Source organism: Mixophyes fleayi, chromosome 9, assembly GCF_038048845.1.
Source record: "Mixophyes fleayi isolate aMixFle1 chromosome 9, aMixFle1.hap1, whole genome shotgun sequence".
NCBI classification, from domain to species: Eukaryota; Metazoa; Chordata; class Amphibia; order Anura; family Limnodynastidae; genus Mixophyes; species Mixophyes fleayi.
The window spans coordinates 43,013,565-43,028,258 of record NC_134410.1 but is presented as its reverse complement, the minus strand read 5'-3'; the positions used below and the strand labels follow the sequence as shown (position 1 = coordinate 43,028,258).

Below are 14,694 nucleotides of genomic sequence, written 5' to 3'. Positions count from 1 at the left end.
AGCTACTCTAATGATATGCATGACTTCATGTTCATAGGCAAACCGAGGGGGGGGGGGGGGGGGGGTTCCTAGTGCCTGGAAACCCCCCTCTATCCCTGGGGCACTTTATAATTGAGGTGGCTGAACCCTGCTTCCGCTTCACACAGCTCTGTTTGAAAAGGGAGAGCTGCGTGCACCTAACAGTAGTGCACGCAGCATTGCCAATGTATATTATGGGGATAGGAAGAGTTGGAGAGAAGCCAAGCACTGTCTAATACTATAGCTACGCCCCCATGCATGCTGGTCATGTCCACTGGCGGCGTGGTGTGGAAACCCCCATCTACTAATCCTGCGTTTGCCCCTGTTGTTGCAGTGTGGTACCATTCTTCTATCACACACACATATATACGTGTGTGTGTGTGTGTGTGTGTGTGTGTGTGTGTGTGTGTGTGTGTGTGTGTGTGTGTGTTTGTGTTTGTTATATAATTTATAAATGCAAACCACAATTGTTACATTTACCAACATAATAATAATAATATCATACTGTCTTAGCAATTAAATCCTTAAAAGTACCAGCTTCAATGTTTAATTCAGAATGTATTACACCTACATTTTACATTATTACTGGTAATCAATTAAATGAAAGAAAAATACAAATGACTCCACTTGGAATTACAATAATAAAAAAAACAGTTGTTTAATTTCACACAATTATATCCACTTGCCCAAGAGCTGAAATATTCTAAAATTGCAACTTACAATCTTGATGCAGTGCTTCCCGGCTAATTTATTCCCAAGCTAATATGTGTATTAATGTTCTAAAGCATTTCTCATTAGCACATGGAAATGTTTTAACTTGGATTATTTTATTAATATAATTAAAGAGCAAACCCAAGCTGTAGCATATGTAATGTGTCAGCTCTGTCTTCTGAGAAATGTTCTGACGTTACATTTATCAATATTCTCAGACACGGACTATGAACAAAAAAAATTCTTAAAAGCTGATACGATATGGAAATCTTTGATAGCAGCATTCATTCCATGATAGTGCAGTAAGGACTCCTATTTCCTTGTCATGGTCGGACTTCAATCCTAGCAGCTCTTAGTTTTTATTTTATATTAGAAATAATTTTTCTACTATAATAAAGTAAAGTAAATGCTTAAAAAAGAACAAAAAAAAAACAAGCAGGTGATTCATTCCCCCAGTTGTTGTCTGTCTCCCTTCCCTTCTTTCCTGTAATTTGTTTCCTGTTTTTGCTATTTCCTTGCAAAACAAAAATAAATTCAATAAAAATGTTATTGTTAAAAATAAAATAATCAAGCAGATGCTTGTATATGTACATTCTCGTCATAAGAAGAGGTCAGCTATAAGCGAAATAGTTATGCGTTAATAAGAATGTATGCAGATCAGCAGATAGGATCACTAGAGCAGTCATACTCATAAAAGTAGCAAAAAATTAGGCAAATCAAATTTATCAGGGCAAGAGGCTATCTTAAAAAGGTGCAAAGTGCCAATGATAGATACACTCAGTCACAGAAGTGCCGGGGATACAATCATAGTACTGTAGAAGTGCCGAGGATACAAATCATAGTAATATAGATGCGCCGCGGATACACTCATACACGTGCCAGGGATACACTCATACAATCATAGACGTGCCGCGGATACACTCATAGAATCATAGATGTGCCGGGGATACACTCATAGAATCATAGACGTGCCGGGGATACACTCATAGAATCATAGACGTGCCGGGGATACACTCATACAATCATAGACGTGCCGGGGATACACTCATACAATAATAGACGTGCCGGGGATACACTCATACAATAATAGACGTGCCAGGGATACAGTCATAGAATCATAGACATGCCGGGAATACAGTCATACAGTCATAGACGCGCCGGGGATACACTCATAGAATCATAGAAGCGCCGGGGATACTGTCATAGAATCATAGACGCGCCGGGGATACAGTCATAGACGCGCCGGGGATACTGTCATAGAATCATAGACGCGCCGGGGATACAGTCATAGACGCGCCGGGGATACTGTCATAGAATCATAGACGCGCCGGGTATACAATCATAGAATCATAGAAGTGTCGGGGATACAGTCATACAATCATAGACGTGACGGGGATACAGTCATACAATCATAGACGTGACGGGGATACAGTCATACAATCATAGAAGCGACGGGTATACAATCATAGAATCATAGAAGTGTCGGGGATACAATCATAGAAGTGCCAGTAATAAAATTTGCCCATGAAATATGGTAAATTTTGCAACTAAATGAGGAATAAGGAAAATATTCTGCAGAACAGTTATGTATAACCAAGTTGTGTATAGTTGTAATGTTTCAAGAAACATTTAGTATATTTACCTAGATGCTGTATCAGGGCCTGATTAAGGTTGCAGGCCGCCCTATGCTAACACGCTTGTAGCGCCGTCTCGCCTTCCATGCCAGGCTAATACGCGGTAAATAAAAATGAACTTGTCTTTAATTTAAAATTGGGCTTCACTCACCTCCCCCTGACCACCAATATTTCTGTTTCATGTTTTCGAAATTCAGCTCCACTTGGCTGTTTAACAAGTTCACGGCAATCTTTGTCACTCAATTCATTTTCATTAAAATCAGAACTGCATAGCAGAACAGAGGCATGAACGAGCGCTACTAAGGGTGAAGGGGGAGGAGCTGTCCCTCCTGTGACTGCCGTCTTTCTTGCCTCCAATACTCGCTTATGCTCAAGCATCCGACCAGGGATGACTTGTTGTCTTCAGCCTTAACCATGGGTATAAGTCAAAATTTAATTCTTACTACATTTTCCTTTCATGTCTTCTTTTTACATTGGAGAAGAACTATTTTCTCTTATATTTTCAAAATAAATTTCAGTTCATAACTCTCCTGGCATAAATTTGAACTCCCAAAAATGTTGCACTATCTTCCCTCCCCCCCCCCCCCCTCCCACCCAAAGCCTTTCACCCTAGGCTGCAACCTAGTCAGCCTATTGGATAATCAGACCCTGTGCTGTATTATAAATAAGGGACAAGTGGAATTGCTCACATTTTGGTATTTTTGAACAAATGATTATTACAATTTTACTTGCATTCTATTTCAGCACTTCCTAACGTTTAAAGACAAAGTAAATAAAAAGGGAGCAAAATTGGTCAAGCCACAATCCCAGGGACCATTCTTGTGTCCAGGGTTGGTATCTTCTGCTGACATCACAGAATAGGAGGAGTAAATCTAAACCAAGGGATGATGTCATAGAAGGAGGAGCCAATATGCTACGACTCCACGGAACATTGGTTCCGTTCCTTTGTTACTAAACACATCAGTATTTCTTACGTTACGTAACTGAATAATAAATTCAACACAGATATACTATTTGATTTTATGGAGTGCCAAAATTACTAAATAAGGGTGCCAAAATAACCAGACATGCTGAACTGTTGCCCAGCCAGACCACATTTGTCCGGCACTGCCCAATCACCCCAAACCACGCCCATATATGTTGATGTCATACCCCCGGACAGTTAAGCTTTGTTTTAGGCTAGCATTTTCAGGACTTTGGTTCCCCTTTAAATACACGCAATTATTTATCTTTCACTATTAAAAAAACACATTACATCAGTGGAAAAAAGAACAGCAATTGTTACTGGCCATGACAGGATTTCTTCTTTTTTGTTTTTTTTATTAACAAAAATAAATGTATATCACCGCTAGAGCCGCACACATTAACTGTCTGGACTAAATCAATGCAGCCATTTTTCTGTCAATTTCTGGAGATCCTTAATGGAGAATTAGAACGTCTGTCCTTCTAGGCTGAGAACTACTAAGCTGATCAATAGAAGCGGTAATAGCTGGATGATTTGAAACACATATAACAAAGCTTATCGTTTTGCTGAATATTAAAGCCATCAAATATATCTAAGCAGGAATGTGAAATGGAAGTTCTCCGTATTTCAGGACTTAAGTGGTCATGACAAAAGTAAAATTGATTTGTTTCCCCAGATCAGGGAATGTCTTTGTGAACCGTCTGGTAACTGCTGTTTAGTATATGATGGGATGCCAGTACCATTTCACAGGATTTGAGAAAATATCAATAAATGGCTTTACATTTCAGAAGTAATAGAACATTGATCTGATCTCTTTGACATGATTATTTGCATTAATTAACGTAATGCTAGTGGTCAACAATTTAAAATAATTTCATGGGACACTTTGCAGCTGGATATCATGCACTGCACAATATCTAATGAGCTGTGAATCTAAACCCTTCTTAACCAAACTTGGTGATCATTTATTTTTGTGATTTTCAATACTTATTTTCAATAGATATCCACTTATAATGCCCAGCGTGCAAGAACAGCTTGTGAAAGTTGTATTTAAATAGACAGAATAAAAAAAGATTGTACTTTGTAGTTTTCAATTTCTACTGCACCCTTTTCACATCCTTGCCTACCTTTGGCAAGTTGTACCCGGGAGAGGGGCGTGTCTAGAGGGCGGGAGGGGCGGGGCACTGTGAGTCGCATCATTTTGGCCCTGCCCCCTGCGTCAAATATGCCGCTTTGTCACGGGGGACGGGGCCAAAATGACGCGATTCCCCGCGAATCGCGCCATTTTAGCCCTGCAATTGTGGGATGCAGGATATTTTCCAGCTCTCCCGGGAGTCAGTGAGACAAACCCGAATTTCGGAAGTCTCCTGGACATTCCGGGAGAGTTGGCAAGTATGCCTTTTCATTGCCACTTCTGCATCAGGAAATGTCCTAATGACCTGCTACTAATAAAGAGTTGCCAGCATCTATGTCCTGTTGCCACAACTTTTTGGGAACAGTGGGGGAACGGAGAGGGGAAGGTCGACACCAAAGTTCACCACACCCACTGGAGAAATCTATGGCTGAGCTGGGTTTGCCAATATCACAGGAAGGGAAATCACACACAGTACCACTTTTGTGTTTTGTGATAATGATTCAGTAGTCAAGTCATATCGTTTCCCTTTAACAAGGTCACATTTTTATTTTCATTTTAATCCTAAAACTACAGTACCATCACTACAAACAATCTTTATATTTAAGAATGTCTAAACAGTAATGCAAACGACACGGCTGATTTGCCGCTACCAAAAAAATATTTCATAACATTGCAAAAGTACATGAATTTACTGTTTCCTGCTAAAAGCTTATTATGAGCTGTACAAATATATCACCATAACAGTGTCCATAAACATCCTAAAAGGCGCTGCAGACATTAAAAATGCACATTACATCTAGCAAGCCCATCTGACAGTAGACTTTACTGTTTACGTGATGGAAATGGCAAGAAATCACAGTTTTCACACAACTCTTCAGAAGTTATTTCAAGTGTTACTGTGAAACACATCAGTCTTTGTTGCACCCTGGAATGCTAATAAATACATGGGGCTTTAAAACAGACCTACACATTATTTACACGTTATTACTGCAGAAGCAGAGAAATGTGATCTAGGCTGTAGCACTTAATACCTTCTTTATAATTTATTGTGAAAAGAAATTAAATGAAACTTTTGGGAGTCAGAAAATAGATTTGTGGACAGGATATTGTATGCCATGCCATGCTAATGTATATCAGTCAACTACACACAAGGACAGCGCTGTTTTGTGGGTTAAAGACAATTCGTAGCCATTTTGTGGGTTAAACCAATATTCATGGCTCAGTGATGTCACTAGTTCCTGATGACATGATAAGCTGTGTTCAGCTTAGAAAATGGCTGCCTTCTCTGTGGGTAGGTGACAGGTACATAAGGAACTATCATTTTTACCTCAGCTCTGCCTTGTTTGGCTTGAATTCAACAATTGAATAACTTACACATTCTGGGCCAGAAGTTTGTCTGTCTGGGTGCCAATGCTATTATTAACATTGACTCCTAGAATTCCTGACTGAGGCCTGTGAAAAGACCGAGCCAATTTTTCTGCACATTCATTTAGTCACATAAATGTTGTATTTATATTTCATAATGAGAGATTTTTTTTTTCTAACAACTGATAGATTAACATTTACATGGCGATATTAATGATGTTGATGTCCAATCACACAGAGTTGGGGCTGGCAATATTTAATTACTTCAAAGGCAAGTTTAATATGTGCAATTGAAATGTTAGATGGAGCATGAATGAAAAGCTTGCTTTATATTAGAGGGATAGGCATCACATTAACAAATATGTGAGCAAACCTCCTTGTCTCTTGGTTGCTGGCCAAATCTTTTTATCCAAATGATTCAGCCAGTTCACCAAACATATCAATAACACACTGAAAGTACTTGATTTCTATTTCAAATTGCTGCTGATTTTCCCGTCTCCAGACAGAAATGAAGAAACCGAAAAGAACATGTGTTCCATGGGAAAGGAATTTGTGTACGTACTCCTAACTTCAGCAAACCTGGAAGTCCTATTTAAAAGCTTTGGTAAAACAAGGTCAACTTTAACTCTAATCATTTTAGAAATACCATTGTCCACAATGGTAAAGTTTTAAAATACCCTAAATTCATAGTATAGAATTATTTGTAAATGTAACAAAATATTATTTTATAAGAGAAAAATTGTATTTTTAGTTATAAAATTTTCGGTGGAAAGAGTTTTACAGATGTAACATGTTTCTGGTCAAAGTAACTACGTCAACGCGATAGAAACACTATTGCAGTGTGACGTGGTTAAAGGTGGACAGACCTGTATTGAGAGACGCTGAAAATGTCTTGTTGTCACATTTGTTTGTTATATATATATATATATATATATATATATATATATATATATATATATATATGTATGTATTTATTTATGTATTTTATATATATATATATATATATACATATATATATATATATATATATATATTATATATTTATAATATTTGCTTGTAATACTTGTTTAAAATGCCAGCTGATATGTTATTACAGATAGGCGTCTCTTTCTTTGATTAAATGTATTGTTTTTAGCTTATTACAGAAACTAAGGGTCATGTGTAGCCCTTTGAAAGGTAGAGAGATGCCCATACAGCCTCTGAAGTGTATCAGTAGCCTATGACTGCTCTAGAGCGTGCTGCATCTATACCTGTAGAAGTACTAGCGGGTAAAGGAATCTTGTCCCAGGCAGTAAATAAATAAATATATTGCTTTATAAGTATTTATTATGATACTCAAAAGACAGTGGAAGTTATTTTCCAACAAAGTGCTAATGTACAGCATCAATAGCAACCAATCAGCAATTAGCTTTGTAACCGATTGATTGCCATAGGCAACTACACATTTCTACTTTACAAAATGACACGCATGAGCATTTTTAATGCAAAAAATGCTATAAGTAAATAAATAAATAGCATATATTGTTGGTGTACTAATAACATCAAAGCTAGTTCAGCTAAAGGCTTACGAAACAGCAAACAACACATATGTAAATACATATGAACCAAAATGATATTTACTTTTCAATAACATCTTTAAAAGAAATAATTATTTCTCCATGATATTTTCAAGAAAGAGGATAACTATTGAAGTGAAATTAAAATGAATACTAAAGACGCTAATAATGCATTTCAAATTTATGCATAAATTAAAATGTAGCTTTAATTTAATGCCTCAAATAAATTGTAATTTACAGAATGTGTTTATAAAAGTCCAGTAAGTTCTTACTACTACTTCTGATAAAAGTGGTCCCTGAATAGCCCTTGTTTAACTACTTGTGCAAAATGCTAAATTTAGTTAAAATACATAAATAAATAATTCTAGGATAAAATATAAACTTGTACACCTTCCATTTTTAGAACATTCTTTACTTGTATCTTTAGAAGACAAGCTTGCTCCTATAGTTATATGAATGTTTTGAACTCCTAGGGGTATATTTACTAAACTGCGGGTTTGAAAAAGTGGCGATGTTGTCTATAACAACCAATCAGATTCTAGTTAGCATTAAGTACATACTACAAAATGACAGCTAGAATCTGATTGGTTGATATAGACAACATCTGCACTTTTTCTAACCCGCAGATTAGTAATTATGCCCCCCTAATCTTATGCACGGATGATGTAAAATATTTTTCACATGGGGTTAGTCTCCATTTTAAATATGTCATAACAAACATAGATGCAATCTGCTCTGGACAGCTATATATGATCGTAACTTGCACAATATTTAAACAAGTCGATTATAAAAAGAAAGGGAACTTACTTCATTTGTCTGCGGAATGCTAAGCTTTGGCAATTTATTCTTGCTGACTGGTACATTGACCTTTCCATCCAGTATTGCTCCAAAAGGCTGGTTGTTATATCCATCTTCAATTTCTGTTGGTGGCTTCAATTCAGGCGAGTCATTGGGTACTTGGTCCTGACCATCCATTGGTCTCACATATGCAGTAGGCTTTTGTTGCATCATGCTAGTTTTACTGTGAAGTCCGGGGGGAAAGTTTTGAGATGAAAGACCATTAGCCGCCAGCAGAAGTGATGTAGATGGAAGTGGAGACACAGAGCCATGTATTAAAAATTCTAAATCAACTGGTGACTTTGAATGGGTATTTTCTTTGTACGAATGTTCTCCACTTAATGCTTTTGTGTGATTATGTCTTCTTGAGTGAGAAGAGGACGTTGTGGGCACTGGTTCCTCAACACTCACACTTTTATGCTGGTCAATTTGGCAGTTGTAAAGGTCTTCATATCTAATTTGTGATAAATCATGTGACGAACTGTGTTTTGACCGGCTCGGTTGACTGCTGGCTTGACTTGACTGTGTACAAGTTGAGTTATGCCCACTATGTGGCCAATCTGTTCTTGGTTTTCTAGTCCCCTCATGCCCTAGAGTGGAAATTGGTCCAACGGCTGAGGGTGGTGGCATTGCGGAGGTTGAATGGCTACTACTTTGATGGCACTGTGCCACTCTATTTCTTTGCTCTGGGAAAAAGTTCTGTTCATTTTTCTCAACTGGTGTTTGTGGGACAGAATTCTTTGGAATTCCTACAAGATGACTCTGGTTGGAGTGATTAGTTAGCAAGTCCTTCATTTCATCGTAGTTTCCAAGTGTGTTCTGGACACGGTTTGCAAGAGCATCTCCTTTATTTGTCTATATTGTATAAAAAGAAAATGTGTGTGTAACTGTTTGTATTTCAAATCACTTTTGTATACAAATATAATGCATCAATTATCATGTTTTAAAGCTATCCTCCTAGATGGGACATCATATAGTCTTCTCAAACATGTATGAACTATTGCATGCCTTGTTGAGTATGTGGAACCATATCCTGCAAACATAGTAATGAATAGAAGCTCAATAATCATTCATTTTACAAAATTAAATGAATGAAATGGAATAAAGAAACTAGTACATGTTAATGCTATGTTTTGATTTTTTTTTCTATTAACATGCCCCGATTAAGAACTTAGAAAGGGATGTTGATTCAAATTTAGCCACATTAGCGTATCAGTGTGAAAGGCTTCCTGTTTTTCCTAGCAGTAAATACCTACTTTTCTGTTCCTCTTGCTCAGTCCCTGTCGGTGGTGACTTTTAAATTTGCATAATATAAAGAGAAGGTAAAAACAGGCAGTGATATCACTGAAAACTGCTTTGCATTAGCATGCATTAAACTACATCTTCTAATCATTCACAGCTTAATACTGAGCACCTTGCAAATAGCTCTGCTTGTAATGCAGGTATCAGGCTAAAAACTTAACAAAGAATGGGCATTATAATATACGTTATCACTAAAGATGAGCAACATTTTCAAAATGGTTCAAGAAAATATTCGCTATATTTGACAGCAAAATTCCACGCGTTTCGCTGGTGGAGTTTGGGCTCTAGTGTCACAGTTCTACCCAAACTGCACCAAAGAGTTGAATTAATTGACTGTTGCCATCTCAGCTTTATACATAACTATAAATTTAGCAAAATGCAAATTGCCAAATTTGGTGTGGAAAGGTGATGCCAAAGCAGAATTTGAAAATGAACTTCCTGGAAGTCGGCACCACTGCAAAAAAGCCAGTTCTGCATCAAACTTAATTAGCACGCAAATTGCGCTCATCTCTAACCATTAGCAAGCTTTAATACACTTAAACTTATTATTTTCCCTTGTTCTCAACAATACATCATATTAACAAGACAAAAACATACCTATTCCTCGTTGTATTAATAGCAAACATATTATTACATTACAGTTAATACACAGAAATGCCATCACACAGTTGTTTAATTAGAATGATATTTTTAAGCACACATTTACTTATTATTGTGATTGCAGTTTGATGTAATTATATAATCTCAGAGGATCTACAAAACATTAAAACAGAGTCGTATTAACAACTTACAGTTGAAAGAACAAGGGCAAGAAATCACTGTTACTTACTAACAGTCCCTAGGTTTTGTCATTTTTAGTGGCAGAAATTACATTTAGCTAAGCCAAGAATAAGCTCTTTGTTTATAAGCTGTCTCCTTCAACAGAGTTGCACAATGTACCATTTGGGAACCGGCCAAACATAGGCTCTCTCCTTTCAACCTCCACACTGAAAACAAGAGGATTCTATTGTGCTGAGGACATGGCAAGAGGACTTATGATGCACTTTTTAAACACTCGCATATTTGTTCTGTTCCCTCACACACAGTTTAACTCATTATCACAAAGAAAAACAACCGTCAGTGAAGAATCATGCTGGTTTATTCTCTCTTAAGAGTTATGTTGTGCAAATATTTCAAGAGCATTTTTGTAGTGGTTTACTATAGTAATGTGGTTATGGTAACAGTTTTATTTATTACTGTATTACCATCCTAAATTAAAGAGGACCTGTCACTCTGACATAAAGCCACGTTGGTGTCATTCAAACGTTAAATACAGTTGATTGCGTGCTAAAAACCGAAAAGAACTTTGTAATTACCTCGGAGTGAGAGGCCGTAATTCTTTTTATACTGCTAGAATGCTGTGCTATCCCTTTCATTTCTATAAGATGCTGCTTCTCTTAGGTAAGATATGCCAGCAATAAGGCAAGTTTAAATTAGGTTCTGCTGAACAAACAGAATGCAATCTAGGTAGTTTGTGTTATAAACTCTTGAAGCAAGTAATGTTAACTTATAGAGGGGAATTAAATTAGTCGCAAAGTGCCGCTGTAGCCTGGCACAATGTGCTCCCGTGTGCACTTCCAGTTAATACATTACTGAAATCTTCACTCCCGTTTGCTTACATCGCAAAAATGAATGGTGCAAGGCTCCGGCTGCATTTCACTATCAATTAAATTCCCCCATAGCGTGCTATTATCACCATCACTGCCTACACCAGGTTTCCCAAACCCAGTCCTCAGGGCTCCCTAACAGTGCAGGTTTTCCATATCTCCTTGCTGGAGCACAGGTGTATTCATTACTGACTGACACATTGTAACAGATCCACAGGTGGTCCTAATTATGTCACATGTGATCCGGAAAACCTGCACTGTTGGGGAGCCCTGAGGACTGGGTTTGGAAAACCTTGGTCTACTCTACACCAACCTGAACAGTCTGGGGATGAAAGAGTTAAAAATATATGTGTCAAGTTAATAGAAACTACACCCTCAATGGCTGAAATATCACTTTCATTGGGCACTGGTAACACTGGTTAGAGGGAACACGGATCATTTAGAAGGAAAAAAAACCAAAGAATAAATCTATTAGTAAGACACATTCAGCTTGCAGATGAATATTTGTTTTTAAATATTAACCCCCACCCTCTAATTGGCAGAACTGCAAAGCTACTATGTGTGGAAACCCAAAAGTTCCCAAAAAGCTCATCCCTGCCTCCACCATAAAGGTTCCATACTATAGTGAACTCTGAATTAATCCACCAGTCCATTCAAATGTATCAGTGAAGCTAACTGGACAGCTACAAAGTGTCAAACTCTAGAGAAATGACACTTTGGGGGGAAATTAAATTAGCCGCAAAGTGTCGTGACCACTCTGGAGACACTTTGTGGCGGATATTTTTACAGAAATATCTGCTCATCTATCCTTGTGCCCCATAGAGGTGCGAGGAAAAACGAGCGGATATAATTACCGTAGTAACAGTAAAAGTGCGCAGCCACGATGTTCTGAGGAACACTGCGTCTAATTGAATCTGCCCCTTTGAGGCATGTTCAGTTAGCTGCGCATATTTTCAGATGTTACGGTACCTCAACGCAGATTTCTCTTCACACCCCTATGGGGGATCTGTGATATATCCCCACTGAGTGCCTTTGCGACCACTCCGCAGGCCCTCCACGGTTATTTGCATATACCACTTATAGGGGAGGGAAGGAGAGAATTTATTGTGAATTGTAGCAGTGCAAAACATGGGAGTCCAGCAGTCCTGTCATTTGGGGGCAGTATGGTTTATATCAGTGCACAAAGTGTCAACACCTCACATATAAATTAATATCTGTGTACATTTATTGAAGCAGGTGTAGGATAGCATGGCAAAATCTGATGCAATCTAGGTGTGATATATTTATAATTGAAAATTCGCCTTTTTTTTTTCTCCATTGCACAAGAACTGTCAGAATCTGGAAAGAAAAGGGGCCAGGGGCTAGATTTACTAAGCTGCGGGTTTGAAAAAGTGGGGATGTTGCCTATAGCATCCAATCAGATTCTAGCTTTCATTTATTTAGTACTTTCTACAAAATGACAGCTAGAATCTGATTGGTTGCTATAGGCAACATCCCCACTTTTTCAAACCCGCAGCTTAGTAAACTTAGCCCTATGTGTCTAATTGTAGCTTTTTGTACAAATGTATGGAAAAGCTGAATTTATGCAACATTTCTAAGGCAAGACAAGTGTACAAAACGGTGCAATATTTTTATAATATTTGTATTATGTTTTTTTTATTTATGTATTTTTCATAAAATTAACTCCATTGTATTTAGAAGTAATAAAAATCCAGCCTACCTTGTCATTCACGCTTACCTTGTAGGGCTCCCCAAAAAGATTAAATCCCGAGGCAAACAGGTCTTCATCTTGCTGGACTTCTTGACTTCTCCGTTCCCATTCTTTTCTTTTGAGTGCATTTCGGTCTTGTTCATAATGACTATGAAGACAAGAAACAAAAAAGGAACATTAATCGTCTTGAAAAGTATATTATACCTGCAGAACACCATTAGTAAATCACTTCCTCCATACTGAATGCCTAGACATCAACACTACAGCACTTCAAACCTGATTATACCGGACACAGGTTTAATTATTCATGTATTGCCCCTGGCTAACACAAATGTCTGCAAAGGAAGCGCCAAATTAAATAACAAGCGTATAGTGGCAAGGTGTACCACGGTTATTGTACACACATCGGTGGTATATCCGATCTTTGTGAATACATGTATCCAATTATGCTTGTTACATTTATTGGTGATCAAGGGCATAAGAAGCCTATATAAAGTAATAGTAATAATAATTTATATATGTTACAGAATGTATAACATCACTAATTGTATTGTAAGTGCATTATAGATGCAATGACATGCAGTTAATAGCTGCTTACATCTGCACGTCCACATGCATTTGGCCTCAACAAGATACATTCCTGATTAGCCACAGATGCAGCTGTAAATAAATACAGATTTAATGTATTTGTAAATGCATGTGGTCCATATGTTTTTTTTTACATGAGTGGCACCCAGCGTTTAATTCACATCGACTGAGGGTGATTGTTACGTATTGATAGGGATACTGATAATGTTGTTTATTTATGTGTACACCTGGTCATGTACAATGTGTCTTAACACCCATTACCCCACTCGTATGTTTTGGACTATGGTGGTGGAGACAACAGTTGGTAAAGATTGGTTACTTTAATTAACTCACCCCCTAATTTCATATTTATTACATTAATTTTAGGTGGTGACCTATATAAGCAACCATTTTATGGTACATAATACCGTATGGTGTCTGGGACACGCATGTATATGATATTTGTAATATAAAGGTAAAGGATTAATTATTGGAGGTTTTGTGTCTGACTTTGCAGCAATGTGCACTATATCAAACCCCCTACACGCACAGAACACGTTACTAGAGATCACTAATTGTGGGCACAGTACTTTATATATTCCTTAGAGTAGCCCTCACAGTGTTGTGTGTAGCTCTATTCAGCACCATTATATCTCTGTGTTAAGTTGCCTACTCTACCACAATGTCCGGTAGACTCACAAATTTGTAGACATTCTCCCAGATTCCGGGAGAGTGCTGCAGATTCCTGAATGCTCCCCACTGCCCTGATGCAGTGGATGAGTGCGGGGCTAAAGACACAGTGAATTTATCCTGGCCCCGTCTCCTCCGTATTATGATGAAAATTGCGACATTGAGCAATGGGGGTGGGGCTTAATTACGCAATTCTAACTCTCGTCCACAGGATCCCCCCTCCAAGATCTCCAGAAGTGGAGATTTCAAATGTTGGCAGGTATGGTTAAGACACACTGGACACGACCAGATTTACAAACAAAGAAACAGCATAATCAATAACACAATCAACACTTAAGAATCCCCCTCAGCGGATGTGACTTAAGCGCTGGGTGCCACTCACATATGTATGGTTTCTTTTGGGAAATTGGACACCCACATATCTAAGCAACTTCATATCCCAATTAGAGTTCTGAGTTCTGACACACAACAATAATTGTTCATATGTTTTTTTTACTGTGTTTTAACATGCTATAACATACTCATTGCACATGAGCGTTGTGTCTATATAGAGCAACA

General features: G+C 37.8%; 1 protein-coding gene across 5 annotated transcripts in view; it reads right to left on the bottom strand.

Annotated features, from left to right (window-relative positions):
* AFF2 (ALF transcription elongation factor 2) overlaps positions 1 to 14,694 on the bottom strand; it is a 422,546-nt gene that overhangs the window by 287,968 nt on the left and 119,884 nt on the right. For 4 of the 5 annotated variants that reach the window (XM_075187324.1, XM_075187326.1, XM_075187329.1 and 1 more), the window contains exons 2-3: positions 12,889 to 13,027; positions 8,191 to 9,075 (exon numbers count right to left, since the gene is read on the bottom strand). In XM_075187324.1, coding sequence (XP_075043425.1) covers positions 8,191 to 9,075; positions 12,889 to 13,027 — 1,024 coding nt within the window. The remainder of the gene's footprint in view (positions 1 to 8,190; positions 9,076 to 12,888; positions 13,028 to 14,694) is intronic. The other variant, XM_075187327.1, reaches the window with a different exon arrangement.